The 20,430-nt window shown below is 36.0% G+C and overlaps 1 protein-coding gene across 2 annotated transcripts in view; it reads right to left on the bottom strand.

The window, feature by feature from the left end:
- IBTK (inhibitor of Bruton tyrosine kinase) overlaps positions 1-20,430 on the bottom strand; it is a 58,566-nt gene that overhangs the window by 23,472 nt on the left and 14,664 nt on the right. For both annotated transcript variants that reach the window (XR_015697087.1, XM_014067556.2), the window contains exons 9-22: positions 19,776-19,899; positions 19,040-19,214; positions 15,257-15,428; positions 14,058-14,663; positions 13,341-13,427; positions 12,296-12,378; positions 12,168-12,205; positions 10,022-10,118; positions 9,372-9,473; positions 8,896-9,013; positions 8,164-8,224; positions 6,484-6,611; positions 5,306-5,418; positions 1,654-1,811 (exon numbers count right to left, since the gene is read on the bottom strand). Coding sequence is in view for 1 of the 2 variants with exons in the window: in XM_014067556.2 (XP_013923031.2) it covers positions 1,654-1,811; positions 5,306-5,418; positions 6,484-6,611; positions 8,164-8,224; positions 8,896-9,013; positions 9,372-9,473; positions 10,022-10,118; positions 12,168-12,205; positions 12,296-12,378; positions 13,341-13,427; positions 14,058-14,663; positions 15,257-15,428; positions 19,040-19,214; positions 19,776-19,899 (2,062 nt within the window). In the remaining variant the exon portion in view is untranslated. The remainder of the gene's footprint in view (positions 1-1,653; positions 1,812-5,305; positions 5,419-6,483; positions 6,612-8,163; positions 8,225-8,895; positions 9,014-9,371; positions 9,474-10,021; positions 10,119-12,167; positions 12,206-12,295; positions 12,379-13,340; positions 13,428-14,057; positions 14,664-15,256; positions 15,429-19,039; positions 19,215-19,775; positions 19,900-20,430) is intronic.

The following is a 20,430-nucleotide window of genomic DNA, read 5'->3' as shown; positions in this document are numbered from 1 at the left end:
TTCAATCTATTTTGGCTGAAGTCTACAAAGGCAACTACTCTCTCTGTCTCATTTTAAAAAGCCAGTTCTCATGTCACATTACAGTCCTTTTAATATTCTCCATCTTGGGAAATCACCTGAACAAACCCTACTTGACTTTTCGTGCCACTTTCTCAATTTTTATTTATCTCTTTAAATAATTTATATGGCTACCTGTGTCATGACAGTGATTCTGGGGAGCACATGAGAATTAAAGCATGAACTGCAGCAATTTAATGATTTCATTCTCCAAGAAGTTTGGAAATGAGGGTTGTTTTGGCATAAATATTGCATCCAGTTTTGGTCACCACATTATAAAACAGATGTTGAGACTTTGGAAAAAGTGCAAAGAAGAGCAACTAAGTGATTAAAAGCCTGGGGACAAAAACATATGAAGAACGGTTGCAGGATTTGGGTTTGGCTAGTCTAAAGAAAGGAATGACGGGGAGGGGGGGGCATGATAGCAGTATTCCAATATTTCAGGGGATGCCACAAAGAGCAGGGGCTCAACTTATTTTCCAAAGCACCAGAAGGCAGAACAAGAAACAATGGATGGAAACTAATCAGGGAGAGAAGCAACCTGGAATTAAGAAGGAACTTCATAAAAATGAGAAAAATTAACCAGTGGAATAGCTTGCCTTCAGAGGTTCTGGGTGCTTCATTATTGGAAGTTTGTAAGAAGAGACTGGACAGTCACTTGTCTGAAATGGTACAGGGGGGTGGACTAGAAGACCTCAAAGGTCCCTTCCAGCTCTATTCTGATTGATTGAGCTTTTTGTAAAGGAGTGTTTTGCATGCAACACTCAAAGAGTTTTTTTGCAAAGGGGAATTTTGCTGTGCTGCCACTCAGGCACCTTTTTTTTCTGCAACTGAACCCAGCCCTGCCCATCCCAGCTGCCAGGCCAGATACACCTTGTCCGTAATGGCAGCCATGAAATGGCAAAGGTGATTTGTGGAACTGGAGGAGGGGTCTCAAGAGGCAAAAGTGACTGAGACTAGGATTGAGTTGTGTCAGCTGCGGCTTCCCAGGGTGTGGCAAGCAGTCCAAGAGCCACATCATCAGAGTGGCCCAAAGGCAGAGATATTGGGGGGTGGAAGGGAGGGCGAGATAGGCAGTTGGGGGAATTGGAATGTGCCTACAGTTTAAGTGCGGGTGAGCTGCCAAGTGCCCTTACATTTCGATCATATAACCACATGTGATTTTTGGGCACATGTTGTATGTCCATTTTTTAGCGCCTTCAAAATTTCAATGGTTGCTGAATGAATGGTCAGAGGACTCCCTGTAAATTATGAATGGTCAAGGACTCCCTGAATGAATGGTCAAGGACTCCCTGTAAATTATTCTGCACTAAACAAAACACTAATTTTATGCAGTATAATATTGTGCAGATTACAAAGCCACAATCTAGAGTAGAGGGTTAACATCTGCAGAATTCAGGAAACAGCCCGAGATAAATGAAATACACATAAACCACCAAAGTCCAATTGACAGACATGGCACTTTAGATAAGAACACTTCTTCCCTTAAGTCATTTAACCACTGGGTACCGTTTATTCTGTCTCTAAAAAGCTTATTAAATTTTATGCTGTACTTAATATATCAGTATTAAGTAAAAATACTTAGAAAACACAAACCTCAATTTTATCTGCAGGGAGACCTGCTGTGAAATCAGGAGACTGCAAATCTCGGGGACTGTTCACTCCCACAGAACTGCCTTCAGAATCAGATGTCAGCATTTCAGGCAGGGATTCAATAGAATTAGTTTTATCCAGTTTCAGTATTCCTGCATGAACTGGAGTGGGCAAAAAAAAACCCGCACACACAATCAACTTAGGACAGATCAGAAATGCGCCCAGGGAAGCAAAACTACTGCTACTGCATTCTGTTATCTGGAGACTGGATCGCTATGCTGTACGACAATGTTCCTGAATCTCACCAATTTTTAAAATGTGTGGATTCAATTCCCAGAATTCCCTTTTCAGCTGGGGATTGAAAGCCATAGATCAAGTTGCTGAGATCCAGAACGACTCCTCTAGTAGTTAAGACTACCTGTTTGAGTTCACAGAGAAAGGGATTGCCCCAAATCCTCTGTTTCAAGCATGCAGCAGCAGCCTTCAGTATTCATTCTTTTATGCATAATTCTCGAGACTCCCACTGTTTCCCACTGTCATTTCTGGGGAACAAGGTAGCAGCGGTTTGGTGCGGGGAGTTGGAATAGAAAACCTCTTAAACACAGATTACACTATTTCAGTCATTTTGAGGAAACATTTTGAAACAGCATTGCTTCAAGCATGGAATGCTTTCAGAGTAGTTGAAACACTTGTTTCAAATTTTCAGTTCAAGATTGCATGCCTCAGTGATGTGTATATAAGCTGCTTGCATGAAAAAAATCAGATTGCTATATTTTCTTGTAAACAAAATACATTTATCATTTGGAAAATCTAACCACAATCTTCCTTTTAATTTTCCTTTAGTAATAAGAGGCTAAGTGTTGATTAGGAGGGCTACAACCCATTTAATACTCAATTCAGAAATGTAGCAAAACAATAGGTCAATATTGTTTTTACAATCACTATTTTTTATACATCACATTTAATAGTCTTAATTTCACACAATTCAAAAATGTTACTTTGAAATGTTACTATAAAGCTATAACCAAAATGATATGATGAAAGTGAGTAATCTGTTATGTGAAGGACTCTAAATATACTTTTTGTTACAGGGAACTCTGAAATGCTAATCAATTTAACTCAATATACCGTATATACTCAAGTATAAGCCGAGTTTTTCAGCCCACTTTTGGGGCTGAAAAAAGCCGCCTCGGCTTATACTCGAGTCAGTGAAAAATTTGCCCAAAATGGAGGAGAAAAAGGGGCGGGGCCATGCCGCTGGGTGACGCTCGTGAATGGCCCGGCGCCCCTGTGAGTTTCCCTTCCCTCTGTGTCAGTTTGCCGCGCAGCGCGCACCGCACCATCCCCCCTCCTCACGTTCTAATGTAATGCAGGGCTATCTTACGATTCCCCTTCCTCCCCCTCCTGCCGCTCTGCAACGATTTCCCACCTCCTCCTTGTTATGGCAAGCAGCCACATAGCGATGTCCCACCTCCTCTGGTACAGTGATCCAATGATAGGAATCACTGTGCCGTGTGTCATAGGAGGCGGGACATCGCTCCCGCGGCTGCACGGGACATTTTAACTCTTGTGTTTTAGCTTGGTTGCTGAATGAGCTAAGGTTTTTGTACTTTTAAAGTTATTGTTGATACCATATTGTTTTTATTGACCCTCTTTTCCACTTACAGAGCTAGTTTACTGTTTTTCTTTGAAATAAATATTCAAAAACATTATTGGTATCTATTTTTATTTTTGAAATTTACCGGTAGCTGCTGCATTTCCCACCCTACTCGAGTCAATAACTTTTCCAGTTTTTTGTGGTAAAATTAGGTGCCTCGGCTTATATTCGGGTCGGCCTATACTCGAGTATATACGGTAAGCTAATTCTTTGTGACTGAAATACTATTACAGCCACTTTAATTAAATAAATTAAATAATAAATTTATTAATTATGATTAATTAAATAATCATTGTATAATTAAGGAAATGTTTTTTTTTTAACCCTTCTTAAAATATAAGGGTAGATTTCACTGGGAAAATGGTGGCTTTTTTAGGTCTTTGCTGTTGTCAACAAGGGAATTTTATGCTTATGCATGATGTAACCATTAAGATCAATGAGGCTGGAAGTAGCTGGTCATGGTCACTTTGGATAGTGAGATGAGCAGCATATAAATTTAATAACTAAATAAAATATTACTTCAAAATGGTTTCCAGTTTAAACCCTGAATGAAGTCAAACATTGAAGATTGAAAACTTCTGGAGTTCAAATCTATATTCACCATTTCTTGGGCTGTATGTTTAATCAGCAGGCTTATATATTAATAAGTCTTGTCTTAATAAGCAAGCATTATAACTAGAGTATTGCATTCAGATTGGAAATAAACCAATCTAAACACTAAGAGGAACAATGTGTACATGCACCTGTAACATGGTTACTAAATAATATCATGCAGTTCTTGTGTGTTTGGATATTTATATTGTAATTTTTCAGATGACTATATCATTCTTATTTTCTCTTTTTACTGAGATATCTGCAAACTGCAGCCACCTCCCAGTATTTTGACCAACTTTACAGAAAAGAAACTTCAATCTTTTTCATTTTACATTCTCCTTTTATGTGATCTCTCCATGTACTACTAGCATACACTCTTGTGCATAACATTATAGGAAAAAAGGCACTGTGGTTGTTGGATATGTATTAATTTCCATCAGCTACCCCCCTTTTAAAAAAAAAATTACCTCCTTGAATGAAAATAAGGGGAAGATATATTTTAAAAAGTTGACAGGAACCTTGCTTCAGGTAATTAAAACAATGGCATCTTTCTCTGGTGCTCTAAAAAATTGTCTCCAATTCTCTGGAATTATCAACAAAGTAAAGTGGCTGTGCATGCACACATATGCAGAGCCAGCTTCCAAAACCGCTACACAAGATGTGAAAAGGACATAGCTCCTATGATTCAAAGAGAGCTGCTTCGTTAATGCTGTTGTGTATTGTGAAACATCTCTTACAAACCCTTTCTACAAACCTAGTACACAATACTCTTCATTTATGAAGTAACTGAACCTTGGGATACATCAAATCTCTAAGTTAATTCTGGCACTATTTAAAAAATCGGTTCCACCACAAAACCGCGGTAGACAAAAGCGCGCTCGACAAAAGCGCGTACGTGACATCATCACAGCGCGACAAAAACATCGCGCTGTGAGCGGTAAATTTAAAATTAAAGCGAAAACCTTACCCTAACCCCCCCAAACCTAACCCTAAACCTAACCCTTAACCTAACCCTAAACCTAACCCTAAACCTAACCCTTAACCTAACGCTAAACCTAACGCTAACCCTTAACCTAACGCTAACCCTAACGCTTAACGTAACCCTAAACCTAACCCTAACCCTTAACTAACCCTAACCCTAAACCTAACCCTTACCTTTATGTAAATCGGCTTGCTTTAATTTTATTTTAATTTCGATTTAATTTATTTTTAATTTTTTTCGTCGCGCTGCTGATGACGTCAGGTACGCGCTTTCGTCGAGCGCGCTTTTGTCTACCGCGGTTTTGACGGGTCACGAAAAAATCAGCCATTATAAGCCATGTGTTAGTGCATACATTATAATCATGCCATTATGGAGAAGGTCATTCTTAAAAAAATAGATTAGCCCTGCTTTTTGCCACTAACCTGTAGTCGGTGGGTTCTGGATAATATCTGACAGATTATACCCTCCTGAACTGTCAGAACGTCTTCGAGGTTTCTTTTTAGCCTTTGCTTTAGCTTTCTTGAGGAGTGCTTCTCTAATTAAAAAACAAAACAAAACAAAACCAATATTGATTTCCATCTCATTAATTCCTTCAAAGTAATTACAGTGATCATTGGTACCCTGTAATCGCTAGGTAACAGGCAGACTCCTAATTCTTTTTCAGACAATACACTGAAATTCAGTGGCATGGTTTCCCATTATATTGAGAAAGGAAACACATAACAATTGTAGTAATTCCTCTTAACACAGAAAAAGCTCAGTGTAAAATACACCTCTATAGGGAAGAATTCCACTCATTTTCTGTCACTGCCCCATCAACTGAGGTAGACAGCCCCAGCCATCAAAGGTTGCAATCCTTGATCTGGAAAGACCTAAAACATTATTATTCAGCATTATTCAAACTTGGCTACTTTATGATGTGTGTTCTGCAACTCCCAGAATTTCCAAGCCAGATGCATCACACATCTTAAAGTTGCCACCTTCAGAAAACACTGGTTTAAAATGTCCTTCCCTCTTACTACAGCCTCCCAGATTAAAATTTCTCCAAATTCAAGATCAATGGTTTTCTAGCCCAATTTAGAAAAGCTTGACATGTTTAATTTATTCCATTCCAAAGTTCTTTCAGTACTTTGCAATTTACCTTGTACTATAACACTGAAGTAGGCTTACCACTCATTATACAGGCTGACTAGGCTCAACTCCTGAACACTGAAGTTGCCTAAGTTTTTCTCTTCTTCTTCTTCTTCTTCTTCTATTAAAGGATATTTAATTCCATCCCAAAGTAGACTGTTTCTTAAATATTGGAGCTACATGAAGTGTTAATGCTTCTCTGGAGTGAAGCAGGACTCAAAATTCTGCAATCTAAATGTCAAAGTGGGCTACTTTGTTCAGACATTGCATTTCAGCATAAATGGTTTTATACATTTGCAAGACTCCAGACCAATGTAGCAGCAGCCCCAAGATATCTCTGAGACTCTTTTATAACATTCAGAATCAGACGCGGAGCTGCACTTAAAGGCTACTTCACTGTAGACTCAATTGGAAGATTGAAGAGCTTCATTCAAGCCTATTACTTATATCAGAAGAAAAGAATTCTCACTGCAAAGCTTGCTCTGTACTCCGCTCCTCTTTTAGGAAGACAAAGGTTTCTCCTTCCTCAGGCTCCAGAGAACTAATATCAGGACCATCTTGATATGGAGTAATTAATCTGCGCTCCATAGCAGGAATCTGCAACATTACAAAATATTTTTTAATTTGACAATGGGGAGGTGGGAGAGAAAAGCACCAAATTTGTATTTTTAAAAGGTGTTAGGCTGGTGAGATTCTGGAAAAAATGTATGGTTTTAAAAAGTGCTACAATGTTCTAACAGTGTTATATAGCGTGGCACGACATAACCGCGAACGTCAAAAGCGCGCCGACAACAGCGCGCCGACAGAAGCGCGATTTAACTTAAGGTAAGGTTTAGGGTTAGGTTTAGGGTTAGGTTTAGGGTTAGGGTAGGTTTAGCATTAGGTTTAGGGTTAGGTTTAGGGTTATTTTTAGGGTTATGTTACAGCGCGCTTCTGTCGGCGCGCTGTTGTCGGCGCGCTTTAGTCTACCGCGGTTTTGTGGTGGAACCGTTATATAGTGCATGAATGAATCTCGAGGAGCAATATATAAAATATATAAAAAAGACATACGTTAGCCTTCTTTATCAAAAAAGTAGAAAATGTTGTTCATGCATTTTTACTTATATTATACAAAATACAACATTGTTCTTTGGTGCCATAGGAATTTAATGCAATATAAAAAGAAAAGCAGATGAACAAAATTATTCTCTAAACCAACTTTTTCTGCAGAGAAAAAAAACAGCATCAGGGATGGCCAATCTTTTCAGGATGCACTCACTCCTAGGCATCCATAAACAACATCAAGGATAGCAAAAATTACAAATCAATTTACCAAAATCTCACAATACTTTAGCTCTTAATAGAAACACCAAATTTATAAGCATGAATGTTGAAATGTCATGGCATTTCTAGACCTAAAACCTGAAAGTTTTATAGAAAAATAATGAAATGTTGAAAAAGTTTCACAGAAATTGCAAGCATCTTTTACAATTAATTACAATAGCAGAGTTGGAAGGGACCTTGGAGGTCTTCTAGTCCAACCTCCTGCCTAGGCAGGAAAACCTACACCACTTCAGACAAATGGCTATCCAACATCTTCTTAAAGACTTACAGTGTTGGAGCATTTACAACTTCTGAAGGCATGTATTGGAGCATTCACAACACCGGAGTCAGTGTTGGGGCATTCACAACTTCTGGAGGAAAGCTGTTCCACTGATTAATTGTTCTAACTGTCAGGAAATTTCTCCTCAGTTCTAAATTGCTTCTCTCCTTGATTAGTTTCCACCCATTATTTCTTGTTCTACCCTCAGGTGCTTTGGAGAATAGTTTGACTCCATCTTCTTTGTGGCACCCCTGAGATATTGGAATACTGCTATCATGTGTCTCCTAATCCTTCTTTTCATTAAACTAGACATACCCAGTTCCTGCAACCGTTCTTCATATGTTTTAGCCTCCAGTCTCCTAATCATCTTTGTTGCTCTTCTCTGCATTCTTTCTAGAGTCTCCACATCTTTTTTACATTGTGGTGACCAAAACTGAATGCAGTATTCCAAGTGTGGTTCCTATGTGTTCCATGCTACCATCAGTTGTGCTGCTCAACTAGTTATACTATTTTTAGAGCTGCATTGCTAATACTAAAACCATATTATTTTATGAGTGAAGAACTCACCATTTTTCTGTAAGAGGTAGAAAGATCTTTCAAAACTTCATCACTTAGAACATCCAGAACTCTATGACAAATACAAATGAAAATGTGGTTCAGTAATGGCATTATACTCTGCAGTGCCCCAGTAATAATCAATGAAAGCTCAACATGTTGACTTCTGATATTTTTTTTTTAATTTGGTGTCTTAAAGCATAGAGTATAGAGATAATAGACTTAAGTTCCAAAGTGACCGGAATTGAGAAAAGAGGTCTTTTGAACTTGGAACAAAACAAAACCTTGAAATGAATGCATTTCATTGGAGCAAAATTTGAAACATGAGATGTTTTATTTCAATTTCAAAATACAATTCTTGGAATGTGTATGCTCTGATATGAGGTCAGAACATTGTTTTGACTTCAAATCATTTCATACATGTAAATAGAATTGGTTAAATAGTATTTAAAGGCAGGGGGAATTGAAACCTGATGAAGGTATATGTTCAACTTGCAGGTGATTTCATTAAATACATGGGTTATGTTATTAGTTAATATAATTCTGTTATTCCTATTTTTAGTACTTTTGTCCTGTTTCAATTAAAAAGCAAAAGAAAATCTTGCCGCTAGAGAGTTTGATTCTGGTGTAAATTTTCTATTGCATATTTATATAGCTTTCCAAATAGGGAAAAAATGGGGGGGGGGCACTAAAGGATCTGTAATCATTCATTAAGACATATAGATAACAAGTCTCTGCTCTTACCGTGTTTCAAGTATGGCTGCCATGTTTAATACGATGAATTGCAAGCAGGACTGTTTTAGCTGTTCAGCATTATATGTGGCTGAAAATTCCAGGAGCTCAGCAGCATTCTTTAAAGTCACTGAAATTTATAAATAGTGATTATTTATTTGGAGAACATGACACAGACAAATAAAATGATCACTTTTCAGCTGGTGCCAATCATAGAGGACCCATACACCAAGAAAACTTTATAACAATATTCCAGTGTATTCACAAGGTTCTATGGAGTTTTCTAAAATGCATATTATATCACACTGACAGCAAGAATTCATGCAGCATAGATTTAAAACTTTGGGTAACTGCACTTATTTTTTAAGAATGGGATTTGTTTTTCCATGTCTAATAAACAATATGACCATGTGCTCACTGTGATACAAGCTTCTACATTAATTTAATAGAAAATGAAAGTACAACAACAACCTGAAACAAAAACTCACATTTTTCTGTAATGGCTACTTCACAAATTTCTTTTAACCGTAACATAAGGAGCTGGTCTGCCACCACCAGAACATTGCAGATGAATTCCACATTTTGAGATTCTGGAAATCAGTGAAAATTGTAACTTGAACAAATTTTCAACTCACTCTTTTTACTGTCCATGGGCTAGCTGAACCAACATCACATTCTGCCACTTGTTGTATATTAACACCCTTTACACCAAATGGATAGGAATATCAAATTTTCCTCAAAAAGTTTCATTTTCCATAATGAATTATCTCTTTTACTCTCTTCCTCATTTCACCCTTCTGCAAGCATATTTTAAAAAATGAATTACTATTTGCAACAGCTGCTGTGGGGATCTAGGATGCTAATTTTAAAGGAGGGGTTCCTTCCTCATGCAATCTTAGTCTTATTTGCAGTGGAGTTTCACACCATAGTTTGAAACTGTCACTACTACTTTCCTTTTTACTCCCGATGTCTATTCCCTGCTACTCCCAGTTTCTACTCCCAATTTCTACTCCCGATGTCTATCCTGATGTCTATCTATGTGCAAACACGAATTTTCTCAAAAGATACTACACTCCCTATTCATTCCTAACACTACACATTTTTATTGTAGTGAGGTAAGAGATGTTCATGCCCTCACCATTTACTGCAACAGCTTCATCTGCATAAATATAATCCAGGATGACCTGCAGGATTTCAGATGGGAACGGCAATTCTAAAGATGAACAACATGATGCCTACATGAAAAAGAGTTTACACAAACATTTTGAGTGCAAATCCACTTTATAATCCAGGACAATTTTGCTATAAGAAGTTTTTTAAAAAAATCTTCAGTTTTCAAAAGACATAGGCTGCCCACACAAAATAACTATTAAGAAATAAGTATCTTATGATTTTCAAATAATGAGATTATTTGCCAAGTCTGTTGGTAGCCCAAACTGGTATACATTATGTGAGAAATTAGGTTGTTTTCATTTTTGAAAATCAGGAGGGATTTTCCCAAAATTGTTATTATCCAAAGCATGCTTTTTTTCCATGACAATCGGATTAATGCTTCTTACATTTTAGCATAAGAAGTACAACAGAAGCAATATTTTTAACCATCTACACAAGTTGTACTTCTTAATATATCTCTCATCGGAAAGATGATGGAAGCCCATCCGACAAAGAGGCTTCACAGAATTATATTTCCAATGAGATCAGTTGCCAGAAGAAAGCTAATGCATAGAATAGAGCTAAAAAGCACAGTTGGCATGCACTTCTGATAGCAACTATAGATAGATGCTCTTATGTTCTTACAACATATTGTATGGGAATTAGAGTACATAGCATCCATACCTCATCAATTATTCTGAAATCTCAAGCCAAATGCAAACAAGGGGGGAAATCTCACATAAACACAATATCCTGAAGATATAACTGAATTATTTCAAAAATTTTGGCAATGCTCCATTTTGGAAAATAACTGTAAGGGAGTCTACTAAATGCTCCATAGCTATTAGTCATCCACTGGCAATTTCAATGTACACTAATTTGAAAAACACTTGTTCTGACTTCATGCTTTTAAGATTGAATAGAAAAACCATTGAACATTCACACCACAAAAAGAATTCCCCAATGCAATTGAGGGGGCTTGGATTACTGTTACGTAACACTAATATAGGCACACTATTAGTAATACAACAAGCCATGCGCATTCAGGCACAGCCCTAGGAAATTAAGTGCCAAATACAGTAATAAATCAGTTGCCTCTGCTATCACTGCCAATAAACCACAAAATCTCTGTTTTATATTTTATTATATTGGATGTTGTTTTAACTTCCAGAACTGTTTATGAATTGGGCAACTTTAGAAAGTTGAGTGATAAATTAAATAATAAACGTGCAACAGTTAAGCCTATAGAAAAATCTCTTCCATTGCAATCAAGAGAATAACAACGTAGCCAAGCGTTTCTATTCAGAAAAGAAAGCACAGTAAAATGGAAATAAATGAAGTACAAGAGTAAAGAAGCAAATAATCTTCAGATATGAGATCAGGGGGTTAATAAATGCTGCAGACGGAATGCCTAATGGCTTAACCAGATACATGGACTTGAATACAAGAGAATATGTGACGATATGTAACAGTGTGACCTTGGTCCAAGTTCCAGGTATCATCTAGGATTGCATTGGCTGGCACAGTATGAGAAAAGAATGGTTGTTGTTGCTACAGTTGTCACAAATACAATTTTTATGAAAGTTAACTCATCCTATTCTTTTAAAAGTATTCTCAACCAGAATATTCTTTTTAAATGCTCCTTTATCTATTAAGAAATTACTAAAGTCTACTAAGGCCATTTTTGACAGGCAATGAGGACATTTTAATTTTCTTCCGTATGAACAGTTTTATCATTAATGAGCTTTTTAGTATTTCATTTTTCCTTGAATATCCGAACTTCTTCCCACTGAGCGAGGTCCTGTTTCCTATTGTTTTATATATTTATATACATACATACATACATACATACATACATACATACATACATATTCATTAGAGTGCAGTTAATAGTTAATACTAATTGTAAGTATTAAAATGAAGTAACTACATTCTTTAATCTTTACAAAAAAGGAAATACTGCTTTATTTTTGAATGATTTTTATCTTCTGGAAAGGATATAATCCTCTTTGGCATTACTTTAATTTACTTCGTAAGAAAATAATTTTCTCCACATAACTCCCAATAAATACGTTCGCACCTTTTTTTTTTAAATTTTAAAAAAGGGATTGGTAACGGATCTACAAACTCACCTCAATCCAAGAGTTGCTCAGCATGCTGTGAAAGTAGTCTGCAAAGGAGAGAGATTTCATTCTGTCATGTATTAAAAAGACCCACAACCATTAATAAACTAAGAAAGCCACCTTATATTAATACCTACCAAGTCTGGCACAGAGCACACATTTGTGGCATGGGAATTCCTTTCCATCTTTAGACTTGATAGTCACATCACAAAGGCGTGAACTAGAAAAAATTAACAGCATTATATAGAATACAATATATACAAATATTATACTAATTAATCAAAAAACCAGCAGTTTATTGCTTACAGAGCTTAACATGTAAACACACAACGTATTTATTTGATTTTACAAAAACAAATTTGTGATTGACACCAACGATCAGTGCCAGATTTTGTCCTTGCTGACTGAAGAAGCTTGTAGATATCAATTTGATTTCATCTTGCCTATTTAGAAATGTGCATTTGTAAAGCCATATTTAGGTTGTTTGTAAAACAAATTTGGAGAATTTGTTATAAATATTGAAATTATTTTCACAGAATTCTTATCAGTTACTATCCTGTTTTATTTTATACAACAAAAGCCATTTCCCCCACTACCTCAGATGGTATTTATTTCCTCCCTGAGCTCTTACATATCCTAACATTAGCATATCTCTTTTTTGGTGGTGTTGGTGTTGAATCGGCAAGATGTTGCAAGCTACAATACATGTGTCCATCTTCCAGTTCCTCTGCTTCTATGATGGGAGTGGTATCATCAAATTGCTGATTGGTTTGCCTAGCATTCAAGTTGAGACTATTCTATCATTTTTGGGTTGTATTGCAGAACTGACTTTGACTTCTATGGAGATTGTCAGCCATCCAGGTCATGGTTGACCCAAAGGAGCTTCTAGTAGAATATTGACATTGAATGGGTTGCGAGTGTCCATTTGGTTTTCTTGGCAGAATGATGGAGTGGACTGTCATTTTCTTTTCCAGTGGATCTTGTTTATTCTTATTCCCCGTACTAAGTTCAGCCTATCATGGATGACCCTTCTTGGAGTGTATACTCTGAATACCATAGCCATCATAGCCATCACTGAGACATGAAACCCCTTCACCACAATTCAGGAAAAGTAGTTTCTGGATTACCCATTGGTTTATTTGGTCTTGTAACCCCTACCTCTTCCAAATCCTATAAACTCACCCTTTTTTCTGACTGAACTTTGGTTTGTTGCCATTTTTTCTGTTCACAACATTAACTCTTCCATTTTCTATCCTGATTCCATCTAGCCTGAATGAAAATTTTAAAAAAAAGGTCACAATTGTTATTACAACAATTTATTTTGAAAGCAATAATAAATAACCAACAGAAAATTTGTCTGTTCAATATATGGCATTTTTCCAGTAGTGGGTGTTTTTTTTTTCAGAATTAGAAAAACCTCTGCTTTTGCATGCATTTGTTTGTCTGTGCCAGCAAAATAAATAGACTATGAAGGCCTCCTAGAAACAGGAAAGGAAGCTAAACAGGATTATGGTAAAGTCCATAACTAATTTGTATAATTTTGTTATTATATTTTGAGTAGCAAAGTAAATGCAGTCAAATGTACACTGTCAACTTATACAAACAAGATGCTACTTCAGTTGTTAACTTTCTGCATATTTGTAAATGAGTTCAGCTGTATGGTTCGAACAGCAATGTGGATCCCTCCTCTTAAAAATATTTTCTGTTCATAAAACTTAGATACAACACTGTACATAATTATATACAGAAAGCCTCGTGTTTTCAAATATTTTTCCCTGAATATAGAACGCATTACCAGAAACATCAATATTGGGTCCAGATATTAACCTGAAGATTAAACTCTTGTTTGTGTGGAGGGGGGAAATCACACATACAAAATCATAAAAAGGCATCACATACCTTGAACTTAAATTACTAAGACCAAATTTCTTTGCAGCAATTTGCAACATTTTAACAAGATTCATTTCTTCTCCATCTTTGCATTTTTTAGAAGTGGATTTTGATTTACTTCTCTGTTTTTCATTCATCTTCTGCACTTGGTTGCGTTTATAAACCGCAAATGCAGACTTGTTATTAGCGTCCCCATGAACAGCTATTTTATTCAAGTTTGTAATTAAGTTGTCTTCATTCTCTTCCACTCTTTCTTTGTACGCCATTCTGGGCCTGTAGCCATGAATCAGCAGATCACATGAGTCTGTGTAAATGTACTGGAGAAGGTACATAAGCAAGTCTGGATGAAGTTTCTCCATCACAAAGAGATCACAACCAACTTCGTCTTTATCTTTACGATACAGGTCAGCAGAATCTAACCAGTTTGGGTCTGATACAAAGAGTTTCCGGAAAAAATCAGAGCGCATTGCCAACATGTATTTGTGCACAGGAAAAGTCCGAGTGCCAACCTGGAAAGTAACATCATGGATAGTGTCCATAACTTCAGCTTCTCTCAACAACTTTCCAAAATCTTCAGTAATGGTGGATCTTGACACATTTGGAATTTCATACAAACTGGAACAAAAAAGCACACAAGCATTAATTTTTTCCAAAAAAATCCAGCTTTTAATATATCCTATAAAAATCTTGAGGTGTAATAGAAAGAGAAAGCGACAATTTTAAAAATAGGCATTTTTAACCTGCTGATGAACATGAAACAAAAAGACAATAAACACAATTGTGTCCTTGATATATACAGTAGTTACCTTTTAGATATGCTCAAATATATCCTATGTTTTGGAAGAGGGAACGAGGGAAGCTCTCAACTGCTAACTGTACGTATCTTGAATAAAGAACATTCATTCTTATATATGTTTTAACAATTAAAAAACATGCTCTCATTCTAAAGATTTAGTACGCTATTATTTCTTATTGTACTTCAACCCATATTTTGCTTTAGTTTTTGAAATATAGCCCAATATTTCCTCTGCTGACAGTAAAGGTGGGTTAATTACTCTTTTCTTAGTCAGATAAGAGTACAAATTGAATGCTAAATATTAAAGATGTAAGAGCTTGAGTAATCTGCATAATGACATAATCAGTTGGGCGAATTTTCAGTTCGGTCCAGAAGTTGCACAGGGAAAGGTTATTGCAATATGTACTCAAACCTTGTTTTGGGATCTGACTGTAAAACAGCAAAATTACATCCATTAGGATCTGTTGTAATACTGACTGCTCTGTGCACAAAAGCAAGTTTCTCAAGTTGTATTCGTTCATATGTACTGTTTGCATCATAGGATGAGATATCACTTGAAGAATTATGAAGGTTTGACAGCGTATCTGTAAAATAAAGAAAAAGTTAATTAGGTGATCAGGAAAGGCTGACAAATATTTTTATTTGAATAATTTTACTGAGCCCACCAGTGCTAAATGTTTATGGATTCAAATTTCTATTAAGAATCATACCTCGTTTGCTTTCTAAATTGTTTTTGTAATCAGGCCCAAAACCACAAGAGGACTTGGCTTGCTGTCAAGTTTCCTCTACGGGCTTCTAAATTTTTACCCATAATTTAGCAAACTAAACTAAACTTTGCAAGGATCTTAAGAGTAAGTGTATAAACAGACAATGATGATTCTTTTTTTTTCCCTTTAAGGGTTCTTAGATTTGAAGGCTACATCTTTTTCCACCAAAGACACTGCTTCCGCAGAGATTTTTCATCATGTTGGATTTTATTTACATATTTATTTATTTAAGCAAGATACAAAAGTACTAAGCACTTGTTAGCTTTAAGCACAAGACAAGCATGCTCCATCTTAGGCTTCTATGGGGTTTGCAGCTCACACCAATTCAGACATAGCGGGCACCTTCCCATTACCAGAATGCAAACTTCTTTAGTCCATATTTGTGAATGGGGCAAGGCTCTTGCTCATCTGCACTACGAAATATCTCTTCAGAATTCTTCAAGTGATTTCCATATTTTGCAAACCATGCACATGAACAAATACAATATGAGAAACTTGCTTTTGTTCACAGAGCTGTCAGTAACACAACAGATTCTAATGGATGTAATTTTGTTGTTTTAGATCCCAATCCCTCTCTCTAAGCAAGGAAATGGAGACCTGTTTAAATGTTTTAAATTTAATTTTCAATCTTGCAGAAGAACTGGAAGTGGAAATAGAGAAGCTTGGTACTATGCCTAGCAAAAGAAAAAAAAACCAGCATAGTTCTCAGCCTAATGGAGGCTAAAATCTGAAAGATACTGGAAAAAGCAGAGCAGAGAATTTTGCTTCAGGAATCTATTTTTCTCTAAGGAAAAAGATAAACAAACGGAGCAAGAAAATTTCATTAGAAATTTGATATTTATCTGTCTACGTGGTATTAGTCAAGCCTTGCTGCTGTCTCTTGTGCTTATTTTTGCTGTGGAAGTAGGATGTGTATTTCATTTTTCCTATCAAAGGCTATATCCAAGATTTGGGGTGGGGGTACTTTATTAACTTATGAACTAAAAGATACACTATAAGCAGTTTATATTTCAATCATATTAATTGTAGCATACCACTGCCATCCTGTGGTAAAACTGGAATACTGCATAAAACCTGCACCACCATAGTCTCATATGACCATTGAAAATAAATGGGGAAAAGGACTAACTTTCAAGTTTAGCACATGGAATTTTATTTTAAAGATTTTTCTAATATAAATAATATTATTGAAAGATGTATCCTCCTTAAATTATTATCTTCCACTGTATTTTTGCCAACTATCTAAAAATATATTATTTTTTATATATTTTTAAATAAATCCTCGTGACTTCAAAAAAAAATATTCTTAATTTGCCAGGAATAAATTGAATAATTCCTAATATGAGCACTTTACCAGATGAAGAAAATGCCGAATCTAACCTTCATCTACCATATCCATGGCTGCTTTGGAAATAAAATTTATCACTGTGACATGACAAATGCAGCTGATTTTTCAAAACCTTAACATCAAACTCAATAATGCACAACTTCACTTTTTTATCAAATCCAAGAACTGCAGGCAGTTTTCACTTAACAATGGGTTGTTTCCAGACCTAATTGTGGTTGTAAATGAAGGACTACTGTATAATGCCTAGCTAAATAGAGAGAATCCAACATATCTTGGTTTAAGCAGTTCAGATGGTTAGAGTATTAAATAAATATGTTGCATTTGTTTTTTAATACAAGATACATTAACTGGAAGCAAACAGCAAGAAAAAAGAAATAGTTTTTCCAAGCATACCAAGTTACAAGCCCTAAAATTTGATTGACTAATTTTCTGGAGCAAACAAAGAAAAGAATTAATAGGTGAAACTAATCAGAAAAAAATTGTGCAATGGCCATTTATAAAATAACATTTTGTTGGAAGTATACTGCTGAAATAACTTATAATTAAAGAAAATACTAATAGTTAAGTATAGTTTAGTTTTTTACCGCACAAATTTTAGTAAAATAACCCAGGATCTACTTTATGCACACTAAAAGATACAACCCAACATTGTACACTGACTATGCATCCAATTCCAAGTTTTCAGTAACAGGCTAATATGTCATATATGAAATAGTATGAATATAATTCTTAATTTATTGATGAAGATTATGTTGCAATAAATACATAGAATGGCAAGATAATCAGGCAGAAACTTACTTTCCGTAATTATTCTGAAATATCTATGAGTTTCAGAATCAGAGACGTATGTATATATGTCTGCCCAAAGAACTGCCAATTCTGTTCTACAGAGAAATTATTGAGTCTGTCATCTGAACCTCTACAACTGTCTGGTTTGCCTCTGCAACCAAACAAGACAGACACAGACTTCGATGGATAATTAGAACTGCAGGAAAAACAATTGCTACCAACCTGCCTTCCATTGAGGACTTGTATACTGCACGAGTCAAAGAGGGCTCTGAAAATATCTACCGAACCCTCACATCCTGGACATAAATTGTTTCAACTTCTACCCTCAAAACGACGCTATAGGCCAGTGCACACCAGAACAAGAAGACAAAAGGACAGTTTTCCCCCTGAATACCATCATTCTGATAAACAACTAATTCCCACAACACTGTCAAAATATTACTAAGATTGTATTACTATTATTCTTCTTCTCATCCTTCCTAGTACCTATCTCTTCCCACTAATGACTATAACCCTGTTGCTTGTATCTTTACAATTTATATTGTTTTATCTGTTTCCTAGTTTGATTTGATTGCTTATTAGTAACCAAGACTATCACTGTGTTGTTATCTTATGATTCTTGATAAATGTATTCTATTTTATTTTTCTTTATGTACACTGAGAGCATATGCACCAAAGACAAATTCCTTGTGCGTCCAATCACACTTGGCCAATAAAGAATTCTATTCTATTAGAGTACATGTCTTGTTTTTTAAAACTATCTCGAAATATTTAGAACCAACCTAAATATGCTTACCCCGTATTTTCTGGAGTACAAGATGCACCGGAGTATAAGACGCACCAAGATTTTGAAGAGGCAAATTTTTTAAAAAATGTTTTTGCACTCTGCAAACCTCCAAAAACAGCCCATTTTTTGCAAAGGGCATGAATAGCCTTTAGGAGGCTTGTAGAGTGCGCTCCGGGGGGGGGGGGGGGGGGGGGCAAAAATGAGAAAAAACAGGCCCATTTTTTGTCAAAAAAGGGCATGCATAGCCCCTTTTCACTGAGGGAATGGAATGGCTTCTGTTAGGTAAACATATTTGCCACTTTCACTGCAACTTTCTCATGTGTTCCCAAACCCTCTCAGGAGAGAGAAAGGACAAACCAGACTATAAAGGCAGATAAATGTTGATTGCAGGAGAAAAGGAATGGGATGCATTCTCATTTCATATCCAGGATGTTCATGTGGATACATACCCAAAAATGATTTAAATTTTAAGGCTTCAGTTTTGTCAAAAGGTTGTTAACTGACCTCTCTTTTCTGAATGTCTGTTTCCATCCATCCATTTTCCCTTAAAAGCTTCACCATCCTGTGTAACAAACATAATTTCATTCCTATTTAGAAAAACATCAGACATATACACTTGGCGGCCATAGATCCATCGGCACTGTTTCATTGGACTGTTGGCAGATTTCCAGCACAACACCTAAAACATAACATTTTAAAAAAGGGAAAGGAAAATATGTCTACATTAGTAGCTCTCTATATCTTCATTCTGCACTTATTATAGCAATAGCACTTAGAGTTATATACTGCTTGACAGTGCTTTACAGCCCTCTCTAAGCAGTTTACAGTGTCAGCATAATGCCCCCAACAATTTGGGGGCATCATTTTACCCACTTTGGAAGAATGGAAGGCTAAGTCAACCTTGAGCCTGGTCAGATTTGAACTGCCAAATTGCAGGCAGCCAGCAGGCAGCAGAAGTAGCCTGTAGTAGTGCATTCTAACCAATGCGCCACCAAGGCTCTGTACTTATTTTCTGTACTGAAAAGTCAATAGAATCTATCTGGCTTCAGAAACTTAATTATTTGGTATTTGGTATTTATTTGATTTGATAGAGTCATTATCTCTATGACTCTATTGATGCAACTGTACATAATCATTAACCAATTCAAAAAAGAAATTTTCAGTGTTAGAAAGGGAACAATAAGCATACTTATTATATGCTGTCCAGATGCAGCAATGGAGTGGAGAAGAGACAACTTACTCTTCCAGCTTGGTCCAGTGCAAGAATATAAATCCTCAGACCTCCGTTTTCTTTAAGATGTTGAGGATTCACCCTGTAATCCAAATGGCCTCCGCTTACGAGAACCTTTTTTAAGTTAAGTTGCCTAAACAAGGACACAAAAGAATTTATGCTGACATAAACAAGAATAAGAACAGAAAAAGAAATCTCACTTGACAATTTAAAAAGTGAGTTATTAATGAAAAAATTGCAGTGTTGACAGAGCCCAATGACTAAACAAAGAGAACATGATACAATAACCTTTCTTACTCCTAAAATATCACACCTGTACAATAAGCCAATGTGACATTTTGTCCTATTCTGTTGCTAACATTTTGCTTCACAAATCATGCAATATTTACCATATAACTCTTTTTTTTAAATATATATATATATATATTGTGCATCAATAAAAACATGACAAACTATTGACTCTAAGATAGTATCTGAAAAAATAACTTGTAATGCAGAAGGAGAATAGAACGATAACTTTCAAAATTTCCTTACAACTCACAGCGAGAATTAGAAAGTGCACTGGCTTAAAATCCTTAACCTTGGAGACAACTGGAGAGTTAAAATAGTTAAAATCTAGATAAGGCCATTCTGGGTTGAAATATCAGTATTAAAACAATCATTT

The sequence above is a fragment of the Thamnophis sirtalis genome, unplaced genomic scaffold (genome assembly GCF_051295495.1).
Source record: "Thamnophis sirtalis isolate CommonGarterSnake01/CBP01778 unplaced genomic scaffold, rThaSir2_p1.2 scaffold_6, whole genome shotgun sequence".
NCBI classification, from domain to species: Eukaryota; Metazoa; Chordata; class Lepidosauria; order Squamata; family Natricidae; genus Thamnophis; species Thamnophis sirtalis.
This window is presented reverse-complemented; position numbering and strand designations above follow the sequence as displayed.